A 23,856-nucleotide genomic window follows, 5' to 3' on the forward strand; every position below is an offset into this window, starting at 1 on the left:
ATGGAACTCTCACTTTTCCTTTAGAATACCTGGCTACTGTACCAGGTAACACTTGATCATCTGATGGAAGTATAAGAAACCATTAATATATATTAAATTTATTAAAGCTTCATTTCTCTCTTTTTGAGATAAAAGGTATGTAAGAAACACCATAGGGATGCCTGTGTGGCTCAGTGGTTGACTGTCTGCTTTTGGCTCAGGGTGTGATCCTGGGGTCCTGGGATCAAGTCCCACATTGGGCTCCCCACGGAGAGCCTGCTTCTCCCTCTGCCTGTGTCTCTGCCTCTCTCCCTGTGTCTCTCATAGATAAATGAATAAAATCTGAAAAGAAAAGAAAAAAGAAAGAAAGAAGAAAAGAAAAGAAAAGAAAAGAAAAGAAAAGAAAAGAAAAGAAAAGAAAAGAAAAGAAAGAAAAGAAAAAAGAAGCGAGACACCATAATGTCTCTTTTCTATACCTCATGGGTGGGCTTACACATAATTCACTTTAGAGACCACTGTTCTTGACATTGGTCCCAAACTTCACTGCACATCAAAGTCACTGGGGAACTCTTTAAAAAAAAAAAAAAGCCTAGATTTCATCTCTAGAGATTCTGATTTAATAGCATAAGCTTTCCACAACTATTTAAGACCCTACCCTAAACATTAAAAACTACCACTGTTTATCTTTCTGTGAAGTCTGTAACTTGGATACAGTAGCTAAGCCAAACAAGTGAAAGAAAAGAAAGTACACTCCAATGGAAGATTTAAGTATAACATAACGAAACAAAGTCAATGACATTCTTTTATTTGACCTGTATTTTGGCCATTTCAGATCAAAGTCATTTCATGTCAATTTGTTTAAGTAAGCTAATTGACTGCTCAAATGACCATTTACAGAAGTAGAGGCAAGGTAGTATGGCTCTGAAGCAGAAAGAATGGTACCTCTGAGAATATCTTACCCATTAATGCTGAATTAGAACCCAGGGCAATACATTCCACTTTGCTATTGAGAAAAATCCGGCCTAAGTTTTCCTAAAGCTCAAAAACCAGACCACAGGATCTATCATAAGAAATCATGTAAACCCTAAAAGTAATGTACACTCAAAACATGATAAGAACTTTAGAATGACATCCAAGTAATAGTACTGTTCACATACTAACAAAATCCTTTACAGATAAATGATAAAAAGTCTCCCAAACTTAAAATTAAAGAATTAAAACAGAGTGCATATATTAATCTCCTTTAAATATTCCTTTTGGATTTACATGCATGTTAGAGAGGTATTCTCAGTATTTTTGTAACTAGGTGGAGACTTATCAAATTCTTCCTGTCTTAATCCCAAATATTTCCGAAGCAAGTAAACTGCCTTTCACTAACATATGATTTTCGTCATGCTGTCAAGGTGAACACTACAGTGTTTCCAGAAATGAGCCTCTTAGGCAATGAGAGGATTTGATACTTCTGTTTCTCAGCAATACATTTATATGGCACAGAGATGAGCTTAAGTCCACAGATGACAATGCCATTTTGATAAAAGTTTAATTCTGGGTCACTTAAGAGTGTATAATGAATAAAATCTTTTTGACTTAAACCTCTTAAATTCTTGGAAGGTACCCAAATAAGGCTTTCAATAAGATCTCAAAATCCATAAAGCTCTCCAAACATTAATGCCATTTGGTCTGCTACCATGATTCAGTAATTCCCCCTTTACACCCCATGTCCCCATTTACCCCCCAAAGAAAAACCCACCCCTTGTATAAGCTTAAACTAATAAATTTCATTCACGGGAATGGTAGAATGGCAACAATCAGCATCATTTTAGTCATGTCATTATTTCCAGCTCAGTGGCATTTATTCAGATAAGCACAATTTGCAACCACCAACTCCAGCTCTTCTGATGTTAACTGGCATCATTGAAACCCTCTCAGTATCCAACTTGTTTGATCTTTTAAAGAATGCCCTGGGTTTGTGACTGAGAGCCGGAAACTCACGGCTGGATACCCTGAAGAACGTTCATGTTCGCTTATAGACTACTCACATCAGTTCATAATCCTCATTATGAGGATGAGTCCAATTCAAGAGGGAAAATCTTTCCTACCATATTCTTGAAACACAGAATCAACAGAAAATGGGATTAAGATAATGTTATTGGGGGCAGTAGGAGCTCCTAAATGTTCTATCTTCAAAAGTTGAGATTATAAATTGTTCAACGTATCTTAAAAAGATCACAGGAAATCTGGATATGGCAAAGGGCAGACAGCAGAGGAAAGGGGACTGAAGTATAAAAGCATAAATGAGGGAAGGGCTTGGGGAGTGGGGGAAATAGGTAATGGGGACAGAAGAGTACACTTAAGAGGAGCACGAGTATGGAGAGAATTGTTGAATCACTATACCATACACCTGCAACTTACGTAACACTGTATATTCACTATCCTGGAATGAAAATTTAAAACTTAGTAAAAAAAAAGAAAAAGAAAAGCAAAAAATAGGAAATGGTAAAATTTCAAGACATCAAATTTAAAATTTCCTATTGTAAGTTTTGATATAGTCCACAATTTGACATGACCTCCAAGTACTCCTTTAAAAAAAAAATAAAAACAGCCAATTAAATAGTGGGAATCTTAAGTCTTTTGTAATTAGAGAAAAAAACAATATTTTTATTTTCCCACACATTTCACATGGTGTCTGTGTGCCAAACCATATTCCACAGTACAAAAATCACATGGTGAAAATTTTATTTTGAAAATGAAAAACCATACTGAAAAAATCTACCTACAGAGTAACAAAGTAAATGTTATAATATCCCACAAATGTTTAATAAAAGGCAAGTTCCTGCTGTCCTTTTAAAGTTAAAAATAAGGCCAAACTACAACTGCAAGTGCAAGGGGTCATTGTGCTGTATATAAAAAGCTCAGCATGGAAATAGATTCAACAAATGTACAAAAAGCGTTTTCATGCCCAGAAAGAACTGAAGGCATCAAAAAACATGCTCCAACTACAAATAACGTAGAGCTCAGTTCAAAAAGACCAGCAAATTCCTTCCCTAATGCATAGCAAATTAAACTTAATCAACCCCTCTGCAAGGTTGAACAGGCAATCCACCTTTAAATGTCCCCACAAACAAAACCTCTGAACAACAAAGGAGGTTCCAGAGTGTAATAAATACCGAATCCACAGTAGGCGACAGAATCCTTACTGTACACAGCTGAGAAAACCTGCCGGGGGACAATGGATCACATTTCCATATTAAATTATATTTATCACGCTGAAAAATGCTTCAACAAAATCCAGGATTTCTATTGGCCATTTCTGTACCACACTCACTCTCTAAAACCTTTCAAACCTGCTGTGTCCCATTGAAAATCATTCCCACCCCATGGTGCTCCGAAGGAGCCGCTAGACAAAGAGGTGGGATGATGAAGAGAGGACAGGACAACCACCTTCCCCTGTGATTTCAGAAAATAAATCAATAAAAGAGGATAGAATAGCCAAAACATAACCTTGGCATAGGGTATTTCCGGGAAAATCACTGCTGTGACAAATGGCCTGAAGTGAACTCTTCCAGCGGTCAAGAATCCCCAGGAAAGGCCCCTCCTCTCCTTATCTATTGCTCAATTGTACAATACTCTGCTTTGAAAATACAACACCCTCTTGGAGCTGGGCAAGATGAAAGAGCTTTTCTTCATGATCCTGCAACGCCTATTAATTTTTGCTACAACAGACTCACAGCTGATTAAGAAAACAGAGGGCCAGCACTGCCTCACAGTCCCAACTCAAGACTCGAGAGAGAGAATGTGGAAAGTGAATGAGCGCTCCTTTTCAGGACAATGTATTGATTTCCATTCCTGCGTACACCGGAGCTGTGTCCCCTCCAGATGCAGGCAGTTTGTTTCGACTAGGAGTCGTCTGGCTCCTTGAAATCTCAGGAGCAATGCTACTAGATTCTTATGCACTTACAGAATTATCTTTCAAAAATGTTATGATTCATCCACCACTTCCCAGAGAATAGGTTTAGAAATAAATGGCTTTAGTCACAGAACACACTGTCCCAAAGTATATACTCACACTTTTATCATCATTGCTAAAGCAACATGATCCAATGGGAAAAGCCTAAGAATTATAGTCAAACCATAAGGCATTTAAATTCCCATTTACCAAAAATTTCTATGTCATTTTGGGTGTTACTCAAACTCCCTAGGCCCATCAGCAAATATCACCTACGTTATAAGGTTATTGTGAACTTTAATATAGGATATTATGGATGCTGAATGCTAAATATGGTAACTAGCATGAAAAATATATCTTTTATAGATCTGTTTTATTAAAGTATAATAACATACTGCTGAAAGTACACATCTTTAATCTTATATATAGTTCAATGAATTCTGACATATGTACACACTGTTGCAACCACCACCCCGATCAAGATGGACAGACCACGGAAATACAATGTGACTCACATATTCAATTTTAAATTTTCCAATAATCACATTTTAAAAAGGAAACAGATGAAATTAACTTAAGTATATTTTATTTAACCCAATATACCCAAAATACTACCATTTCAACCTGTAATTGACTTTAAAAATATTATCAAAGTGGTATCTTTTATTTTTTATAAGGCTTCGATCTCCCTACACTTTACATTCACAGCATATCATAATTGGAATTAGCCATAGATCTAGTGCTTACTAGTCACATGTAGCTAACAGCTATGGTATTACCGGTGCAGATACAGACCACAGTCCAGGAATTTGCTAAGGTCTCTTTCTACTCTATCCTCCCTCCTCTTCACCCCAATTAAACTACTATGCTGACTTCTGTTCCCATAGATTAATTTTGCCTATTCTTGAGTTTCATAAAAATGATACGTCTCAACTTCTTGTGACTGGTTTCATTCAAGGAGCATATTCTTACGATTCATCCACGTTGTTGCAAGTAGCAGTGATGTACTCCTTTTTATTGCTGGATAGCATTGCACTGTACAAATATACCACAATCTGTTCACCCACTGACCAGCTGATGAACACTTGGGCTCTTTCCAAATATGTAACTATTAATAAAGCTTAACTGAATATTCCTGTACAAGTCTTTCTGTGGACATGTTTTTATTTACTCAGGTGAATACCTAGAAGTTGAAATGCCAGATCATAAAGTAGGTGTATGTTCATCTTTACAAAGAAACTGCAGGGGCACCTGGGTGGCTCAGTTGGGCAAAGTGTCTGATGTCAGCTCAGGTCATGATATCAGGGTCCTGGGATCGAGGCCCATGTTGGGTTCCATGGTGAGCGGAGAGTCTGCTTCTCCCTCTGCCCTTCCTCCTGCTCATATTCTCTCTCTCTCTCTCAAGTAAATAAGTAAAATCTTAAAAAAAAAAAAACTGCCAAATACTTTGCCACAGTAGTCTTAAACTTTATATTCCTGACAGTAACATAGGAATATTCATACCTTCTCTGATATTTGGTATTGACAGACTTTTTAATTTTAGTGATTGCAGTGGTTTATATGTTTCCCTTGGACCAACACTGTTAAACTTCTTTAATGTTTCCTAGCAAATTATATAACAGCTTCCTTTTTGAAGAGTGATTTGGACAGATGAAGGGAGAGGTGTAACAAAGACAAACTGAGATGACTTATATGAAATTATTTGTGATTAAAATAAAGGACACACTTGCCAGCCAGGCAGGTAATTGAATCTAGAAGCAAAAGGAACCATAGAAAATTAGAGTACACACTCGTCTAAAGGAAGCTGCTAAGTGCTACTTAGCACCAAGTGGTCATAGTGATGTGGACAATCAAGCCAGGTACTGCAAGATATTTCTGTCTCATCAAGGAACAGTAGATATCTTTACTTTCATTTATCATTAATATTATAATTTAAAATATTAATCCTATGATAAAATAGGTCATAAAAGTTTTCAAACTGATTTATAAAAATGTTGATTTTTATGAATACAGACATCTTTAGTATGATAAACATTACACCATTCAGTATTGTTATTAATCACTGGTCAAAGATGATACCTATTAAGACAAGGTTGGCAATTTCCTGAAAGCAGATGAAATCATTTTGAGTAGCAGGGCAGCAATGCCCCATAGAAAGTTAGAAACAACTGGCCAGGACAGCAACCTTCCCTAGCAACCCTCCTATATGACCGAATATATATGACCATATTCTTATTCTTAAATGACTATCTATATCATATACATTTCATTAGAATGTAGTTAACAACTAATAATGCTTCAGTGGCCGTGCCTACCTAGGAGTATCTGAACTATTTGGAGAGAGGAGAAGAAAGACATATGTTGCTAAAACAGTACAGCTCCTTTGGACAACAGTCTGGCCATCAATCAAACAGCTAAACATAGAGCTACATGACCCAGCAATTCGACTCTTAGATATATACTTAAGAAAAATGAAACATATGTCCACACAAGACCTTGTACATGACGGGTGTCTAGGTGGCTCAGTCAGTTAGGCATCAGCCTTTTTTGGCTCAGGTAATGATCCTGGGGCCGGAGATGGAGCCCTGCATTGGGCTCCACTGTTTAGTGGGAAGTCTGCTTCTCCATCTCCTTCTGACCCTTCCCCCATTTCATACACTCTCTCATAAATAAATTTTTAAAATCTTTAAAAAAAAAAAGACCTTGTACATGAATGTTCATAGCAGCATTATTCATTATAGCTAAAATGTGGGGTAAAAACAAATGTCCATCACCAAATGGATGGATAAATAAAATGTGGTATAGCCATACAATGCAGTATTACCCAGCTATTAAAAAAAATAATGTATGGATACACGCTACAGCAGAGATGAACCTTGAAAACGCTATTTAATGAAAAGCCAGTCACAAAAGGCCACATATTATATGGCTCCTTTTACATGAAATGTCCACAACAAGCAAATCTATAGAGAAAGAAAATAGATTAGTGGCTTCCTAAAGCTGGGGGGCAAGGTGTGGGAGGTATGGGATTTCTTTTTGGGGTAATGAAATGTTCTAAAATTGACTGCGCAGATGGATGCACAACTCTGTAAATATTCAAAAACCCACTGAATTCTAAACCATAAATTGGTGAATTATATCTCATTAGGGCTGTTTACAAGACAGCTTTCTTTGTAAAACAAGAAAAAAAAAAAAACAGAACTACAGTGAGCCACAGAGCCTCTCTCTTCTATACCCAGATTCTTTCCCTCTGCCACTGAACTTGCTGCTGCTGTGTGGTTTAGAGGATTCTTTTACTATCATCTATTTCTCCTCTCCCTTATTTCTGAATTTCAAATACATTTAGTGTACTTAACACAGTGTTCTCCTCTACTAGACTGTGAATTCCTAAGGTCAAAATTGTCTCATACACCTTTATATCCAGAAAGCCTTGCACATCCTGGACTAAACCATCAATATTTGGGATGCCTGGGTGGCTCAGTGGTTGGCGTCTGCCTTGGGCTCAGGGCATGATCCCAGGGTCCAGGATGGAGTCCTGCATGAGGCTCCCCAGAGGGAGCCTGCTTCTCCCTCAGCCTGTGTCTCTGCCACTGTGTGTGTGTATGTGTGTCTCATGAATAAATAAAATCTTTTAAAAAATTAAAATAAACAGTCAATATTTTTATTTTAAGGTTAATGCTTATTGTTTCCTGCCCAAGGAATCCTTGCCTACTGTCTGCTATGGCAGTGGCCGCGGGGTCCGAGGGGGCAGCCACGCCACCTGCTCTCCTCCCCACCTCTACTCTTCAGAAGATGAATAAATGACAACTTGGTAGAATCCTTTTGAAAGGTCACCAGCCTTTTCTACTTGAACATTTTCTGGAATGAGCAACAAACTGTTTGGGATTATGAGATAAGTAGGATCTCTTTTACACTTAAACCCATAAGTCTATAAAGCAAAACAGTGACATTTTTTAAAACATAAAAAAAAAAAAGCTAACCAAAAAAAGCTGAAGTTTGTATTTAATATGATCTCAAGCAAACAAGACGAACTTTCAAAGCACTTATAATAACAATACACAAACGATTTAAAACTAAAACTAATTAAGGGGCACCTGGAGATTCAGTCCATTAAGTATCTGCCTTTGGCTCAAGTCATGATCTCAAGGTCCTGAGATTGAGCCCAGTGTTCAGCTCCACGCTCAGCAGAGAGCCTGCTTCTCCCTCTCCTTCTGCCTCTCCCCTCTCTTGTGCATGCACTCTCTCTCAAATAAATAAATAAAATCTTTAAGAAACAAAAATAAGGGATGCCTGGGTGGCTCAGTGGTTGAACATCTGCCTTTGGCTCAAGGTGTGATGCTGGGTCCAGAGACCGAGTCCTGCAACAGGCTCCTTGCAGGGAACCTGCTTCTCCCTCTGTGTCTCTGCCTCTCTGTGTGTCTCTCATGAATAAATAAATAAAAATTTTTAAAAATTTTTAATGCAAATAAAAATTAAAAATATAGTTAGCTTTTTAAAACTTCTACTTAAAACTTAAATTAAATCACCACCCTGCCTCCTTTATTAATAATTCTCCAAAGCCCTGAATCTTAACCCACATGGGGCAAATTCACTATGAGGAAACAATTTAGATCTTTCCTTTCCCTTATGACAGCTTGTAATTTGGGGACATAAGGAGTTACGGCTCCTTATAGCAAGCACAGTGATCATAACAAAAAACACTACCAAGAAGTTAATGACTTAGTGACACAAGGTGAACTGTTCTCCCTAGTAACAAGTAATACTGCCAGAAATTTGGATACAAATAGCTACATTCCACATCTCTCTCATGCTCAGGTAAGCATGGGACACAGAATGAACATTACTACAAAAACACCTTAATTATTTTTTAAAAATATCCTTAAAACTCTAAAATACTTATTCTAAGAAAATAATCCAAAAGAAAAGTAAAGTTTTACATAGGTAATTATTTCTCAGACTACTAATTATAAAGAGAGAAAAGTGGGGCTGGGGGGGTACCTGGGTGGCTCAGGTCATGATCTCAGGGATTGAGCCCCGTGTCAGGCTCCATGCTCGGCAGGGGTCTGCTTGGGAGTTTCTTTTTTTCCTTTCCCTCTCTCTAAAATAATAAATCCTTTTAAAAATAAATAAATAGAGAAAAGTGGGAAGGAACTTAAAATCCAATCAAAAATGAATTATTTGGGGCAGCCCCGGTGGCTCAGCGGTTTAGTGCCACCTTCAGCCCAGGGCCTGATCCTGGAGGCCCGGGATCAAGTCCCACGTCGGGCTCCCTGCATGAAGCCTGCTTCTCCCTCTGCCTGTGTCTCTGCCTCTCTCTCTCTCTTTCTGTGTCTCTCAAGAATTAAAAAAAAAAAAAAATGAATTATTTGTGGGGTGCCTAGTTGGTTGAACAACCAATTTTTGGTTTCAGCTCAGGTCATCATCTCAGGGTTTCAGATCTAGCCCCGAGTCAGGTTATGTGCTCAGTTCAGAGTCTGCTTGTCCTTCTCCCTCTGTTCCTCCTTTGCTCTCTCTTTCACTCTCTCTCTCTAAAATAAATATTTTTTTTTAATTTTAAGAAATTTTTAAGAAAAATTATTTGATTACTTATGATACTTTTACTCAATGGAATGTAATTAAGTCATTAAAATATGTAGTAACATCAAAAATATTTCTAACAAAGTGTAAAGTAAAAAGAGAATGTATAAAATATACATGTAAAAAAACAAAATGGAAAAGAATATAAACAAAATGAAAATGCTTTTGTGAAAAGTTGATGAGGGATACTATTTTTTTCATTATTCAAAGTAAATGTAAAAAAAAAAAAGTAAATGTGATGCCATAAAAACTAAATGTCTTTAAAAGTGATATAAAAACATTCAACATATCTTTAAGTTATGAAATCTAATTTTTAATCTAGATTTAAACCTAAATTTAAATCTAGTTTTTAGTAAAAACACTAAAAATTAATCTAGTCTAGCTCAAAACATGTTTTTCATTAGGATTTTTATGCAAAGCTTAAATTATATAAAATCTCATGCAGCAAACCAATCACAAAGGAAATAGAAGAGAAATGGAAGTGTGAGAAATGAGTCCAAATATCACGCTCACATAAAGATTTCTCCAATAATATCACCCCATAACTAGGTCAACTGAACACAAACGTGACTAACAAAAACACACAGTGGTCATTTGTGAATTATCTCTCAACAAACCTGGGTTGTTGTTTTTTTTAACAGTGATTAAGACAGACATTGAATGCAGCAAAACCTGTGTTTGAATCCTGACTCTACCATGTTAGCTATACAACCTTGGGCAATTACTTAACTGTTTGCCTTCCAGGAGAAAATAGTCCGTCCCTTTCACATAGAGGGCTTCTTTTAGTAAGATTAAATGAGATAATAAATATAATGATTGTAATATATAACAATTACCATATAGAAAACACTCCGTAAATGAACATATGCTTACTAATACTATTATTAAAACATCTCTAATAGTTTTCCATGAACTGAAATGAAAACATTCTGCTAATTTCATTAAAAATAAAGAAAAATGTAATATGTAGACAAAGTGGTAAAATGGAACATACCTGTCTTTATTTCTTTAGTAAAAAGCAAAAGATTTATTTGATCTGAAGAGAAACCAGAGTATGGAACATACATGTCTTTATCTGATATTTCACATGGTTTGATAAGCTCTCTTTGTAGTAAAAGGCCCATAAAAAAGGCTCACAATTTCCCAGTCTCCCTTACTTTGAAAATGAGAAAAAAACTTGTTTTACTAATCATTCCTATAGGAACAAAATGTAACTTGGCTGACAGGGCAAGTTAAAAGCTAGGAAGAAGAGAATGTTCTAAGGATCAGAATAGACATTTCTCCAAAAAAATATATAAGTGGCCAAGAAACACAAGAAGAAAAGATGCTCAATATCATTACTCATCAGGGAAATGCAAATCAAAGCCTTATGAGATACCACTTCATACTCACTATGATGGCTACAGTTAGAAAAGAGAAAAATAAAGACAGCTAAGAAGTGTTGCTGAGGATGAGTAGAAATTAGAATCTTCATATGCTGCTGGTGAAATTCAAAATAGCACAGCCTTTTTGGAAAACAGTCTGGCAGTTTCTTCAATGGTTAAACAAAGAGCAAGCATGTGACCTAGCAATTCCATTCCTAGGCATATACCTCCCCAAAATGAAGATATATGTCTATGCCAAAATCTGTACACAAATGCTCATAGCAGCATTATTCATAATAGACAAAAAAGGGAAAAAAACTAAATGCTAACTGATAAATGGATAAAATGTCAAATTGCTGTACAGAATATTATCTGATCATAAAAAGAAGTGAGATACTGTACTGATACATGATACAACACTGATGAACCTTGAAAACTTGTTAAGTAAGAGAAGCCAGTCACAAAAAAAAAAAACAAAATATTGTATGATTCCATTTATATAAACTGTTCAGAATAGGCAAATCCATAGAGAGGGAAAGTAGACTCATGGTTGCCTAGAGCCTAGAGCTAGGGCAGATGTGACCGGCTGGCAAGTGACAGCTAAAGGGTACAGGGGTTCTTTGTGGAGGTGGTGAAATATTCTAAAACTGATTGTGGTGATGACTGTACACGCTGAACATATACTAAAATCCATCAAATTATAAACATTTAAATAGATGAAACGAATAGTATGTGAATGATAGTTTAATAAAATGTATTTTTAAAGTGAGAGAATATTGCTTCACAGAGACATAACTTTGTATTAAGTCAAAAAGAAATGCGGTGCCAGGCTGGCTCAGTGGGTTAAGCAACCAACTCTTGATTTCAGCTCAATCATGTTCTCAGGGTCATGAGATCAAACCCCACATAAGGCTCTGTACTTAGCAAGGAGTCTGCCTGAGATTCTCTCTCCCTCTACCTCTGCCCTTCTCTCTCATTTGCATGCTCAAGCTTTCTTTCTCTCAAATAATTAAAAAAGGAAGAAGAAAATTAAGGTAAATGGGGATGAAATATGGCCAAAAGTGATGATAAAGCTGGATGGAAAAAAATATGGAAAAGATAATGCAAGAATATTAATTTTCCTTTGAAAATGGCAAACCCTCACCCTGAAGATAAAGAAAAGTACTTTTTTCAATGCTCTTATTTTTCAAAGGAAGGAAGCCTCAAAATAACAAAAGAAAGTCAGACTTGGAGAGAGTCTTAGCTCTGTTTTCCTTCTCTTTCATTTATGAGTCATGTGACCTTAGAAAGTTACTTTTAATTGCCAGAGCCACTATTTCTTCAATATAAATGAACCCCAATATCACGAAGTATCCAAATTCATATTAGGTATCCCAGAAATATTAGCTGCAACTTGTAAAAAAGTAGTTCAACCATAAAAAAAAAAAAAGTTTCAGGTCCTGAATCAATATACCAATAATGCTAAGGAAACAATAAGTTTCTTTTCTTGTTCCAAAATGGAAACTACATTCTTGTCTTTAAGGTTAACCAAGATTCCTAGAACTTCCCCTTACGTTTTGGGTTTAGTAAAACACAAAATAAGAAACTCATAGTAGAAGGATGATCTTCACCTTCATACAGTTGGCACTGAGGTGGAATTCATCCTTTCAATCTCTCATTGGAGACCATCATAAACGATTAAGGAGTAGGAATTGCCGGCTTAATCTGACCCTCCAGGAACATGAATTTCATAACTGTGACTCTAAACTGAGGAGTCCAGGGTCAATTTTAAGAAAAAGATATCTACTTATTATGCAAAATGCAAAGTTGGGAAAGCCCAATGAAATCCAATTTGGGATTGTCTTCCAAAGGTATTTTCTAAAAGACACAGTTAACTCAATTTTACTCTTTCCTTAATAGTTTTTAAAATTTCATTGTTTTTGCCTTTCTATATTCTTAATTATATTTGACAGTCAAGAATCTAAAGAGCAGTGGATAGACAAATTACTACCAAATGCTACTGGGAAATAGATTTATAACTATGCTGAATATTTTCATTCTTGAAACTCTTGGCAACCATCAATTGCTTCACACATGATATCAATTAGAAGACAGAATAACTGGCCTCACAAAATGCATGCTGGTTTCTGTGGATAGCATGCTAGCAAAAAAAAGAAAAACAAGATTAGCTCAAAATTAGTAAATATGACCTGGCAAGAGCCTCCAAACAGAGTATATTTTGCAACTTTAACACACATCACAGGACAGAACAGCAGCAGTTTCACAAATAATGAACACATACAAAAAAAGCTTGGAATGGCTTAAACAAAACACAAAGATATATTACTACTGTCAAGGTTCACCAGACACTGAATATACCAGCAACTTGAGCTCAATCTTACCAACCTCCAGACCATGAGAAGTGTTTGTTAATAAGCTACCCAGTTTATATTATGTTGTATTACAGCAGCCTGAATGGATTTAGATATTTAGTAAAATACTTTGGGTAGTGGTTTGGTTTGGGGGGGGGATAGATTTCAACAATCCTAAATTGTCTCCTTTAAGTGTTGAAAGAAGTAACAAGAGCTTTAGAACTGAAAGGATAGGATATCATCTGTAGGAAGAAATTAAGTCACTGTCCTATACAATGTAAGCTTTAGGGAAAAGATTAAAAGCAAAAAATTACTTGAAACCTCCTTGATAGCACTATCTCCAACTGTGTATCAATTTTTCAGGAGCAAGCTCAACATTTAAAGAGCACCTATGTGGGCAGACATTGTTTTTTTCTTGAGTAATCTTTTATTTTCATTTGAAGAACTAGAGGCTCAGAGGTTAGGTAAACTAACCAAAGGACAGGAAGCTAATAACTGGTAAGTCTCAGGGACAGTCCCACAAATGCCCCAAAACAAAGATTTTTCCTACCACATCAGGCCACATTTTTCTATCTCCAGTACTAACTACAGTTAATGATATCTTATAGAAATGGAATGAGAAAAATTAGCACCAGACACTGAGAATTTCTTATGAGTTAATAAGCATCTATAGACAACAGAGCCATGTAGTTAATAGCAGGGGATGGGTGGAGAACACAATGGAATTATAGACACAGTAAGACAAAATGACCATTTGTTAGAGGGAAAAAGTTAATTTTGGAAAGGACTTGATGTCTGTTTGGAAAAAAATAACCAAAAGGAAATACTCCAAAATGGTAACCATGACCACTGCTTGGAGGTGAAAGTATAGAACTCTCTCTACTCACAAAGCTTCTATTAAAAACTCATTTCAAAATAAGGTTTAGAATTATTTATCATGAAGGCAAGATAATTATTAAAGTGACACTTCCCAATTCCAGATGACTAACTAAAGCAATAAAAAACAAAAGTCCTTGGTTATGTGTAGGTGTCCCCTGCTATAACAGCCCTCTGCTATGAAACCCTAACAACTTTGTCAACCACTGGGCCCATGGTCTAAAAGCATTGTCCTCAGCACATTGGTTCCTAAACAGTGACGATGCTCATCTCTATGCAAACAAGTGTTTACCCAAAAGAACAGTAGATTAGCCTCATACCAAGACCCTGAGTAAATAACCCCCTTCAAAGTTCTATTTCCCTCATCTATAAAATGGTGTTATAATCCTTATATTGCAGAATTAATGAGGAGCATAAGCGGAAAATACTTAGCACAAGAACATGAGCTTATAATTGCTAGTATGGTCACTGCCTGCATTATATCATTATATTCATTATCGTATCAACCGTAATTGCCGTAAGCTAAGAAAATTCCACTTAGTCTCCTTCTTGAAAAGACTACAATTGTGTAAGTCTGTTTCACTGTGTCAAAAACTTTGGTTAGGTTGATAAATGATCTTTAACAAAATTATCAGATTTCCTCAAAATAGTTAAGATTCTCTCTGCTGGGTTGTAATTTGGGAAGCAGTCTAAAGTTCAGAAAATGTGTAGAGGCTCGAGTATAACATCTATCCATCCTCCCCAAACTGATCACTAGGAAAGAAGAGATCCTTTGTCAGTCTTAAAGCCAACAACAATTTTTGCTGGCTATGAAACTGCCACAAGCTTATGCCAATCTCTTCACCTCCTCCACGTCTAAGGCTCTCTAATCACAAAATTAAGAAGCCAATATACTGAAGAGTTCTTGGAGCCTAACTTTGACTTCTCTGTTAAAAAATAAAAAATAAATGAGAATAAAGGAAAAATGTAGAGTGGTTTTCCTTATCCTCTAGAGAACATCCACAGGTCCAGATGCTTCAAGACTCCTCTCTAGAAAGAATTTGGAAAATAGAAGATCTTGCTTCACTTCCCAAGCTAAAATCTCTAGGAATGAATACTCAAACATGCAATTAATTGAATCTAAACTTACATCCTTTTAACTACTATGGCTCAAACAACATTTTTCTTCAAAATGATCCTGAACAACTTTTATTTTTATTATTTTTTAAAGATTGTATTTATTTATTCATGAGAGACCAAACAGAGAGAGAGAGAGAGAGGCAGAGACACAGGTAGAGGGAGAAGCAGGCTCCATCCAGGAAGCCCAATGTGCGACTCAATCCCAGGATTCCAGGATCATGCCCTGACCTGAAGGCAGATGCTCAACCACTGAGCCACCTAGGTGTCCCCAGAACAACTTTAAAAAGCCTACCTCCGCTTGGCAGAGCGCATGGAGGCCTTGGAGGACCAAGGCTGCGGGAGTAGCTTGATCAGGTTTGGTGCATTCATTCAACACCTGGGAAACGGCTGCCAACATATCTGCACCATGCTGATAGGGCCTATAAGCAATGTCAGAAACAAGATTTAAGCCAAAGAACACACCACCACTCCCAGGACTCTAGCCTAAACAAAAAGCATTAGCACATTGCTTTACCCTCATGCCCACTAAATGTTAACCCTCCAATACTGATGTACATTTTCTTCAAAGATTTGCATCATCATCATTCCTACCATGCCATAGATTCATTTTTGATAAGGAAATATTATTCAAGAAAGAGGACCCTTGCTAACAAATCTTCTACCTAAACTGTATATACTATTGCCTGCATCGACAAAAATTCAAGACTGTAATAATAGTGGGAAGAACTGACTTGCCTCATTGAGATTATCAGTAAATATAGAGCTATGCCTGCCTGCCGGTTGCTCTGGTATCAGCCACCAACTACAGAAGCAGGGATTGGAGATCAGAAGATAATTTATTACAGTAGTGATACTATGGTAGTTACCCCTATCACAATAATGATGCCAGTGATGATGATGATCATGATGATAAAAGTAATGATATGAATTATAAATGACTAAACACTCATCTCATGCCAGGCACTATGCTGGATTCACTCACTCCTCCTCCTCTTCCTCTCCTCTCTATTCCACATGTAATGTGCTATCCCCAGAATGATTTTAAGTTCTCAAAGAAATGCTCAGGTCCACCCTTGGCTTTCCTTACAACCCTCAGTGACATAATAGTTTTCTCTAACAAAATACCAACTGATGAAATTGCCTGGCTGGATTCTACTGTTTCACTGTCTGGCAAACAGAAATCATTTTTGCAAAACTGGAAAATTTTGGCAGATCTTGAGGTGGAATACTGAATTCAAAAGACTTTAACTCAATCTGATATTTAACTCCTCCTAAACCTCAGCTTTAAGCAGGTAAAATCAAAATGTTGGCTAATAATCCTTCATCTCTAAAAATTTTTCCATGCCAGTACCTCCAAAGCATCCACTCTCAGGTCTTGGGTTACATGTGTGTGACTTACAGAGTGAGGTTATATTTGCATTGTTAAAAGGCTGAAGCTTAGAAAGGAGGCAGACCTGCTAAGGTTTCGATACATCCTGATGCTAGCTTTGAAACAAGAATCATCTACGTTACCAGCTTCAGGATTAATCCCTAATCGACAACAGCAGAATCACTTCCCTAATACTTTTTGTGTCTTCCTCAACTCTAGAGCATACATGGGGATTCAAGATCTGGTCATCCCTGTAATAATTCCTGGTAATTAATTCCATGCAATGAGTCACAAAATAAGGCCTTCCCTATTAAAATTCCTGATAAAAATCAGGCATAACATAGGGAAAATATAAGAAAGAATAGTTTGACTATAGTCCATTGCTTAGGTTTCAAAGATCTGTACAACAAAAAAATAGAAAACAGAGTATCACATTTTTATTATAATATTAAATTAGTAGCCAAGAAAGAATACAAATTTCCTATAAATCTAGATACAAGGCTAGATCTAAAATAAAAGGACATGCTTCCTTATAAAAGTTATTATTCAATGTGACCAAGTTTTATAATCAGAAAACTGGAAGTGAAAATTAATTTATTCTTACTCAAACATCCTCTGCCTATCTTTCCTATTTTCTTGTTTGCAATAAAAAAAAAAATTTAGAGCAAAAGAATAACATGATACACATTCCTAAGCATGAAGCACATCTTACCTCTGCTTACATATGTCTCTGATCGATGCTGCTTTGGCAATGAGTTTTTCCCACTGGACTTCCTTGCCCACAGACAGAGAGGGCACATCAGACATGGCCATGAAACGCTGCAGTTCAGGATATACACGATCCTAAGAAGGCAATTTCATAAAAAAAGGTAATTTCATAACTTGAGTTGAATAATCATTTTACATAGAATTTTTACCTCCAAATTTCACATTTGCATCACTAATTATATTGCATTTTTTCTAATCAGCAGAGAAGAATGCTTTTGTGATTGCTGGGGATTTTCTTACAGACCCATGTACTGTTCATTTCATAAGACAAGAAAAAGGTGGCTGAGTCTCACCCTAATTACAAAGGCTCTAATCACGTGTAATCATATTTCTATTGCTTTTTCCATGCAGATGGAGAAATAAATTCCAGAATTAAGGAAATAAGTTTTTTTCTATTCTCAATTTCTCTTTGAAAGTCAATCACAACTGACTGCATTATAGATCAAAAGCATCACACTAAACCAAAATTTCTCAATGCAATCACCGATGCTACTCCTTAACACTACTATATCAAAGCACTGTCACACACACTGACAAAACTAATCTGCTTTGGTGAAAGGAATGTGTTTAATACACATGTGTATATCTGAGCTTACCTGCTTTTCCCACAAAGATGTCAACAAGCGCAGAGTGACAGCTCTTAATTGTGGAGTGGTTCCAAGAAGTTGGATCACTCGTAGAATTTGTCCTATACACACCTAGACAATATTGAAGAAATGTTGGTTGCACAAATGTAAATGTAGGTACTCCCAAGGTTATCAAAAGAATGTAAAAATCTCTTTTTATAGAATAAAGACAAAAATGGAAGCTAACTAGAATATTACCTATCTTTGCAGAGGTGGGGGATAGTTCTGAGGAGGGACAATCTAGCAATCCTGGTAGTCTAAGACCTAATCTTGGATAACAGCCAGTGGGAAAACTTGGCTATTAAATGATTTCAAATAATTCTTAAATACTATAATAATAATGTTGTTCTGGCCCAACAAGGGAAGTAGTGGTCACGGCAAAATTAAGGGCTTGAAATTTCATAATACCAAACAAAATTCAATGTATTATTCTTGCCTCACTCTCTTTTCATTCCCAAGTAAACTGGTTAATATACAAACCTTATGGACACCAAGTGAGGGTAAAGTATACAAGATGTCATTATATAATACAGGTTCCAGTGGTCTTCCCAACTTGAACATCAAAACTGGAATCAGATTTGGTACCTAAAATGAATTTTAAAAATGTCTTCATTATGCCTTGTAAAAGAAATCAATCTCTCATGCAATCATTATTTTGTTTTTCTCCAAAAGGAGAAAATAATAGGAAGTATATGTAACTTTGAAGACTTAAAAAAATTATTAGCTATTTGTTGTCAGTGATAATTTCATAGTAACACTAATATTTTCTCTTTTATAATAACCTGCCAAATACCAATCAAAAATGTTTTTCTTAAGCAAGTATGACATTAACTCCCAGCAATACAAAAGTAGCTAAAAAATATCCTACCCCAAAGAAGTTTCCATTTCTAATGAAAAGGTAACACTAAGGATATATAAACAATAAAATAATTGTATAGTAAAATGTGTTATTCCAGTATGAAATAAGTAAAATTTGTTGTACTATAAGGGAGTGGTAATGGACAAAAATATCTCTTCAGATGTCCACTTCTATCCCTATGCATAACACAATAAAGGGAGAAGAGCAATTTACTTATGGATCAAAAAACCTAGTATCGTGAAGAAGTAATATTTTCCAAATAAATCTATAGATTCAACACAATCCCATCAAAATTCTAGCTGGCTTACTTGTTAAAATTGAAAAATTGGTTCTAAAACTCACGTGGAAAGCCAAGAGCCCAAATAACCAAAATAATCTTGAAAAAGAACAAAGTTTGAGATTTTAAAATTCAAACTTTACTACAAAGCTACAGTAATCAAGAGTTAGTTCCTGCATTAACAACTAAAAATACAGATCAATGAAACAGAACTCGGAATCTAAGAATAAATCCTTACGTTCATCTTCTATTGATTTTTTATAAATATGCCAAGAGTCTTCTTAAAAAATGGTGCTGGATTTCAACAACTAGATATCCACATAAAAAGAATGAATTTGGGCCCTTTCCTCACACACACATAGAAATTAACTCAAAATAAATTTTAGACCTAATTGGCAGGGCTAATACTATCAAACTCTTAAAGAAAATACAGTAGTTAATCTTTGTGGCCTTAGGCAAAGCCTTCTTAGATAAGACGCCAAAAGCAAGCGCAACAAAAGAAAAAAATACATTTCATCAAATTAAAAGTACTAGTCTTTCAAAGGATGCTACTAGTCTTTCAAAGAAATGAAAAGACAACCCACAGAATGGGGGAATATTTTTCACAAATCATCTAATAAGAGATTTGTGGGACGCCTGGGTGGCTGAGCAGTTGAGCATCTACCTTCAGCCCACGGCATGATCCTGGAATCTCAGGATCCAGTCCCCCACTGGGCTCCCTGCAGGAGGCCTGCTTCTCTCTCTGCCTATGTCTCTGCCTCTCTCTCTGTCACTCATGAATAAATAAATAAAATCTGTAAAAAAAAAAAAAAAGAGAGAGAGAGAGAGAGAGAGATTTGTATCCAGAATATATAAAGAAGTCTTATAATGCAAAATAAAAGGATAAATAACCCAATTGTAAAGATCAAAGGATCCAAAGAAGATAAATAAATGGCTATAAAGATGGGGATATTCAACCATCATTAGCCATGACATAATTGCAAATCAAAATCAGAATAACATATCACTTAAAATCCAAAAGGATCTATAATAAAAAAAGAAAGACAATAGCAAGTGTAGGCAAGGATATGGAGAAAATGGGACCATCATACACTCCTGGAAAGGAATATAAAATGGTGCAGCCCTTTCGAAAAACAGTCCGGCAGTTTATCAAATGGTTAAACAAAATTCCCATATGATCTCACAATTCTACTTCTAGGTATCTATCCAAGAGAAATGAAAACATATCCACACAAAAAACTCATACGTCAATGTTCAGAGCAACATAATTCACAATAGCCAAACAGCAGAATCAACCCGAATGTCTATCAATTGATGAACTGATAAATAAAATGTAGTATAGCCATACGATTGTAATATTATTCAGCCATATAAAGGAAAAGGAATTAACATGGACAAACCATGCAAACATCATGTCAGGTGAAAGAAACCAGTCACAAAAGACCACACATTATATGATTCCATTTACATGAAATGTCCAGAATAGATAAATCTATAGAGACAGAAAGTAATTGCTTAAGATCGGAGAGGTGTAGAGGGAATTCAGGAGTGACTGCTAATGGGTACAAAGTTTCTTTTGGGGTTGATGAAAATATTCTCAAATTATTTGTAATGATGTTTGCACAACTCTTTGAATATACTAAAAGTCACTGAATTGTACACTTTGAATGGATGAATATACAGCATATATATAGCATAAAGCATACGAATTATATATTAATAAAGCTATTTTTAAAAGCTCATTTCAAAATAAGTAAGTGAATACTTACTATGAGCCTATTGATAACACGATGTAGCACCAAAAAAATTTTATTTTCCTTCCAGTGCATTTCACACTTTTGTTGTCCAGAATGTTAAATTTCCTCTATCTGCTATAATTTTAGAAAGCCTGCTCCCTCTAAGCTTAGGAAGACATTTACTTTAATTCACTTTCAAGAAGGAAAAAATCCTCTACTAACGTACTAACCAAAATGTAGCAGTTAAACATTAATTAATGAGCTTGACCATGATATATCATGGCAACGTTTGGAGCCACACATGTAATGGCTATAGACTCACAAGACACAGCCAGAATTGATGTTTTTAACAACTGCTGGGACTCTATTTAGAACAGAAGTTCCATCACAGTACCTTGAGCAAATGAAGGGAGACAAATTTTTGAATTGGCTTCTTATTCCCCATTTTAATTAAAAACAAAAGGTTATCTTAGATTGCATTGCACAAGTCTCAATTACCCCTTCTGGTAAGATTTCTCCTAAGACACTTTGACAGATTCTTAGTTCTGGGAAGGCAATCAGTACATTTACTGACATTTTATAAAATAGTGTATTTAACTGTAAGGGTTTTAAACAACTGTTTTAATTATATTGTCAGAAAAGAAATAAAGTGCTCTATTTATGTTGAAGAGTATAGTTTTTTTACAAGCCTCAGACTTAAAGAAGTATGTATGGGTATTTCTTTTTTTCTGGTGAGTTCAGAAATGAAAAAACCTAATGGGAAAGTTTTACTGTAAACAATCTTAATACAGTTCCATGGCTATTACATCCCAAATTAAAGCCTCAAAAGTCAATGGAAAAAACAAAATAGGTGTTATTTCATTAGAAAAACACAAATACAGATATATATGTGTGTAGAAAATATTTTTTTTGCATAAAGTAATTTTTCTAATGAAATAACATATGTGTAGGGATTGAATTACTTGAGATGTAATTATAAGCTCTTGAATCCTCTGCTTGAGCATTCTACTCTCTGGAGACAGAAAGAGAATGAAGGCTCTGTCTTTAAATCTAAAATAAGTTGGAAAGTGCCTTATAATTCAGTCTCAAGATTTCTTGGTTTCAGAAAATTCTATACCTTTGCATCCCTCGTTCCAATAGAACTCAAGCCAATGATAAACAACTGATTTAGAATGATGGGAGGGATGCCTGGTTGGCTCAAATTAAGGTGACAAAACCTTGAATTTGGCTCAGGTCACGAGCTCAGGGTTGTGAGATGAAGCCCCGCATCAGGCTCCCCATGGGGCATAGAGTCTGCTTAAGATTCTCTCTCTCCCTCTCCCTCTGTCCTCAACCTTCTCACTCTTTAAAAAAAAAAAAAAGTTTAGAATGATGGGATTATTAAGGAGCCCCCATGAGACTATTAGCAGATTCCTCAGAAATCTTATAGGTCAGAGGGGGATGCAGGATAACATATTCAAAGTGTTAAAAAATATATATACATATACACAATCAGAACTACTATAGCCAGCAAAACTTTCTTTCAAAAATGAAAGAGAAATACTTTTTCAAATAAAAGCTGAGGGAGTTCACCCATCAGACCTTCCTTTCAAGAAATGTGAAAGGAAACCCTTCAAGTTGAAATTAAAGGATAATAGCAACACAAAAGTATATCAAAGTATAATTCAGTAATAAAGGTAAATAAATATTTTTTAAAAAAAGAAGGGGAGGGAGCCTGGGTGGCTCAGTCAGTTAAGTGTCTGCCTTCAGTGTTCATGTCATGATCCCAGGGTCATGCTGAGAAGACAGCCTCCTTCTCTCTCTCCCTCTGCCAGCTGCTCCCCCTCCTTGTGCTCTTTGTCAAATAAATAAAGAAATCTTTAAAAGTATTTTTAAAAATAAAGGTAGGTAATAAATAGAAAAACACAGAATACTGTAATGATAGTGCATAAAACACTTTAAATTCTAGTATAGGAGTTAAAAGACCAATGTATAAATGACTATAACTATAAAAATATGTTAATGGATACACAATATAAAAACCTGTAATTTGTACCAATAATAACCAAGTGTGGGGAGAATAAAAGAGTTTTTGAATGCAACAACAGTTAAGTTGCTATCAGCTTATAATACACTGTTATAAGATGTTTTCTATAAGCCCATGGTAACCACAAAGAAAATACTTAGAGAAGATACACAAAAAATAATGAGTAAGGAATCAAAGCATTTCCCTACAAAAAAAATAATAATGATGATGATGAAACACAAAGTAAGATACAATAGACAAATAAGAGGCAAAAACCTGTAACACTAGGGCACCTGAGTGGCTCAGTCAGATAAGCTCAAGTCATTTGGTTTTGGCTCAAGTCATGATCTCAGAGTCCTGGGATCAAACCCCACATTGAGCTCCACGTTCAGCAGGGAGTCTGCTTGAAGATTCTCCTCTCTGCCTCTCCTCGCACTTGCTCTCACTCTCTCAAAAAAATAAATCTTTTTTTAAAAAATAGCTGTAAGACTGACAGAAAATAATGAACAAAATGGGAATATTGGGCCCTTCTCTATGTGTAATTGCAAAGAACTGAAATCAGGATTTGGGAGAGGTACTTGCACTCTCATGCTGACTGCAGCATTATTCACAATAGCCAAGAGATAGAAACAACCTAAATATCTATCAACAGGTGAAAAGAGAAAGAAACTGTAGTCTATACATAACAATGAAATATTACTTAGGCTTAAGAGAAAGGAATTCCTGTCACATACTACAGCATGGATGAATCTTGAGGACATTATACTTGAAACAAGCCAATCACAGACAAATATTGCATGACTCCACATTTGTACCAGGTATCCAAAGTAGGCAGTCTTAGAAGAATATAGAATGGTGACTGCTGGGGGGCTGAGAAGGGGAAACAAGGAGCTACTATCCAGTGGGTATAGAGATTCAGTCTTGCAAGAGGAAAATGTATACACAATACTGTACCTTAAACCCAAAATTCTGCTAAGAAGTATATTTCATATGTGGTTTTGTAC

At 35.8% G+C, this 23,856-nt stretch overlaps 1 protein-coding gene across 2 annotated transcripts in view; it reads right to left on the reverse strand.

Moving 5' to 3' along the window:
* FOCAD (focadhesin) overlaps window positions 1-23,856 on the reverse strand; it is a 312,624-nt gene that overhangs the window by 150,630 nt on the left and 138,138 nt on the right. For both annotated transcript variants that reach the window (XM_055301666.1, XM_055301665.1), the window contains exons 12-15: window positions 18,456-18,560; window positions 17,946-18,047; window positions 17,294-17,424; window positions 15,505-15,631 (exon numbers count right to left, since the gene is read on the reverse strand). In XM_055301666.1, coding sequence (XP_055157641.1) covers window positions 15,505-15,631; window positions 17,294-17,424; window positions 17,946-18,047; window positions 18,456-18,560 — 465 coding nt within the window. The remainder of the gene's footprint in view (window positions 1-15,504; window positions 15,632-17,293; window positions 17,425-17,945; window positions 18,048-18,455; window positions 18,561-23,856) is intronic.

The sequence above is a fragment of the Nyctereutes procyonoides genome, unplaced genomic scaffold, assembly GCF_905146905.1.
Source record: "Nyctereutes procyonoides isolate TBG_1078 unplaced genomic scaffold, NYPRO_anot_genome, whole genome shotgun sequence".
Taxonomy (NCBI): Eukaryota; Metazoa; Chordata; class Mammalia; order Carnivora; family Canidae; genus Nyctereutes; species Nyctereutes procyonoides.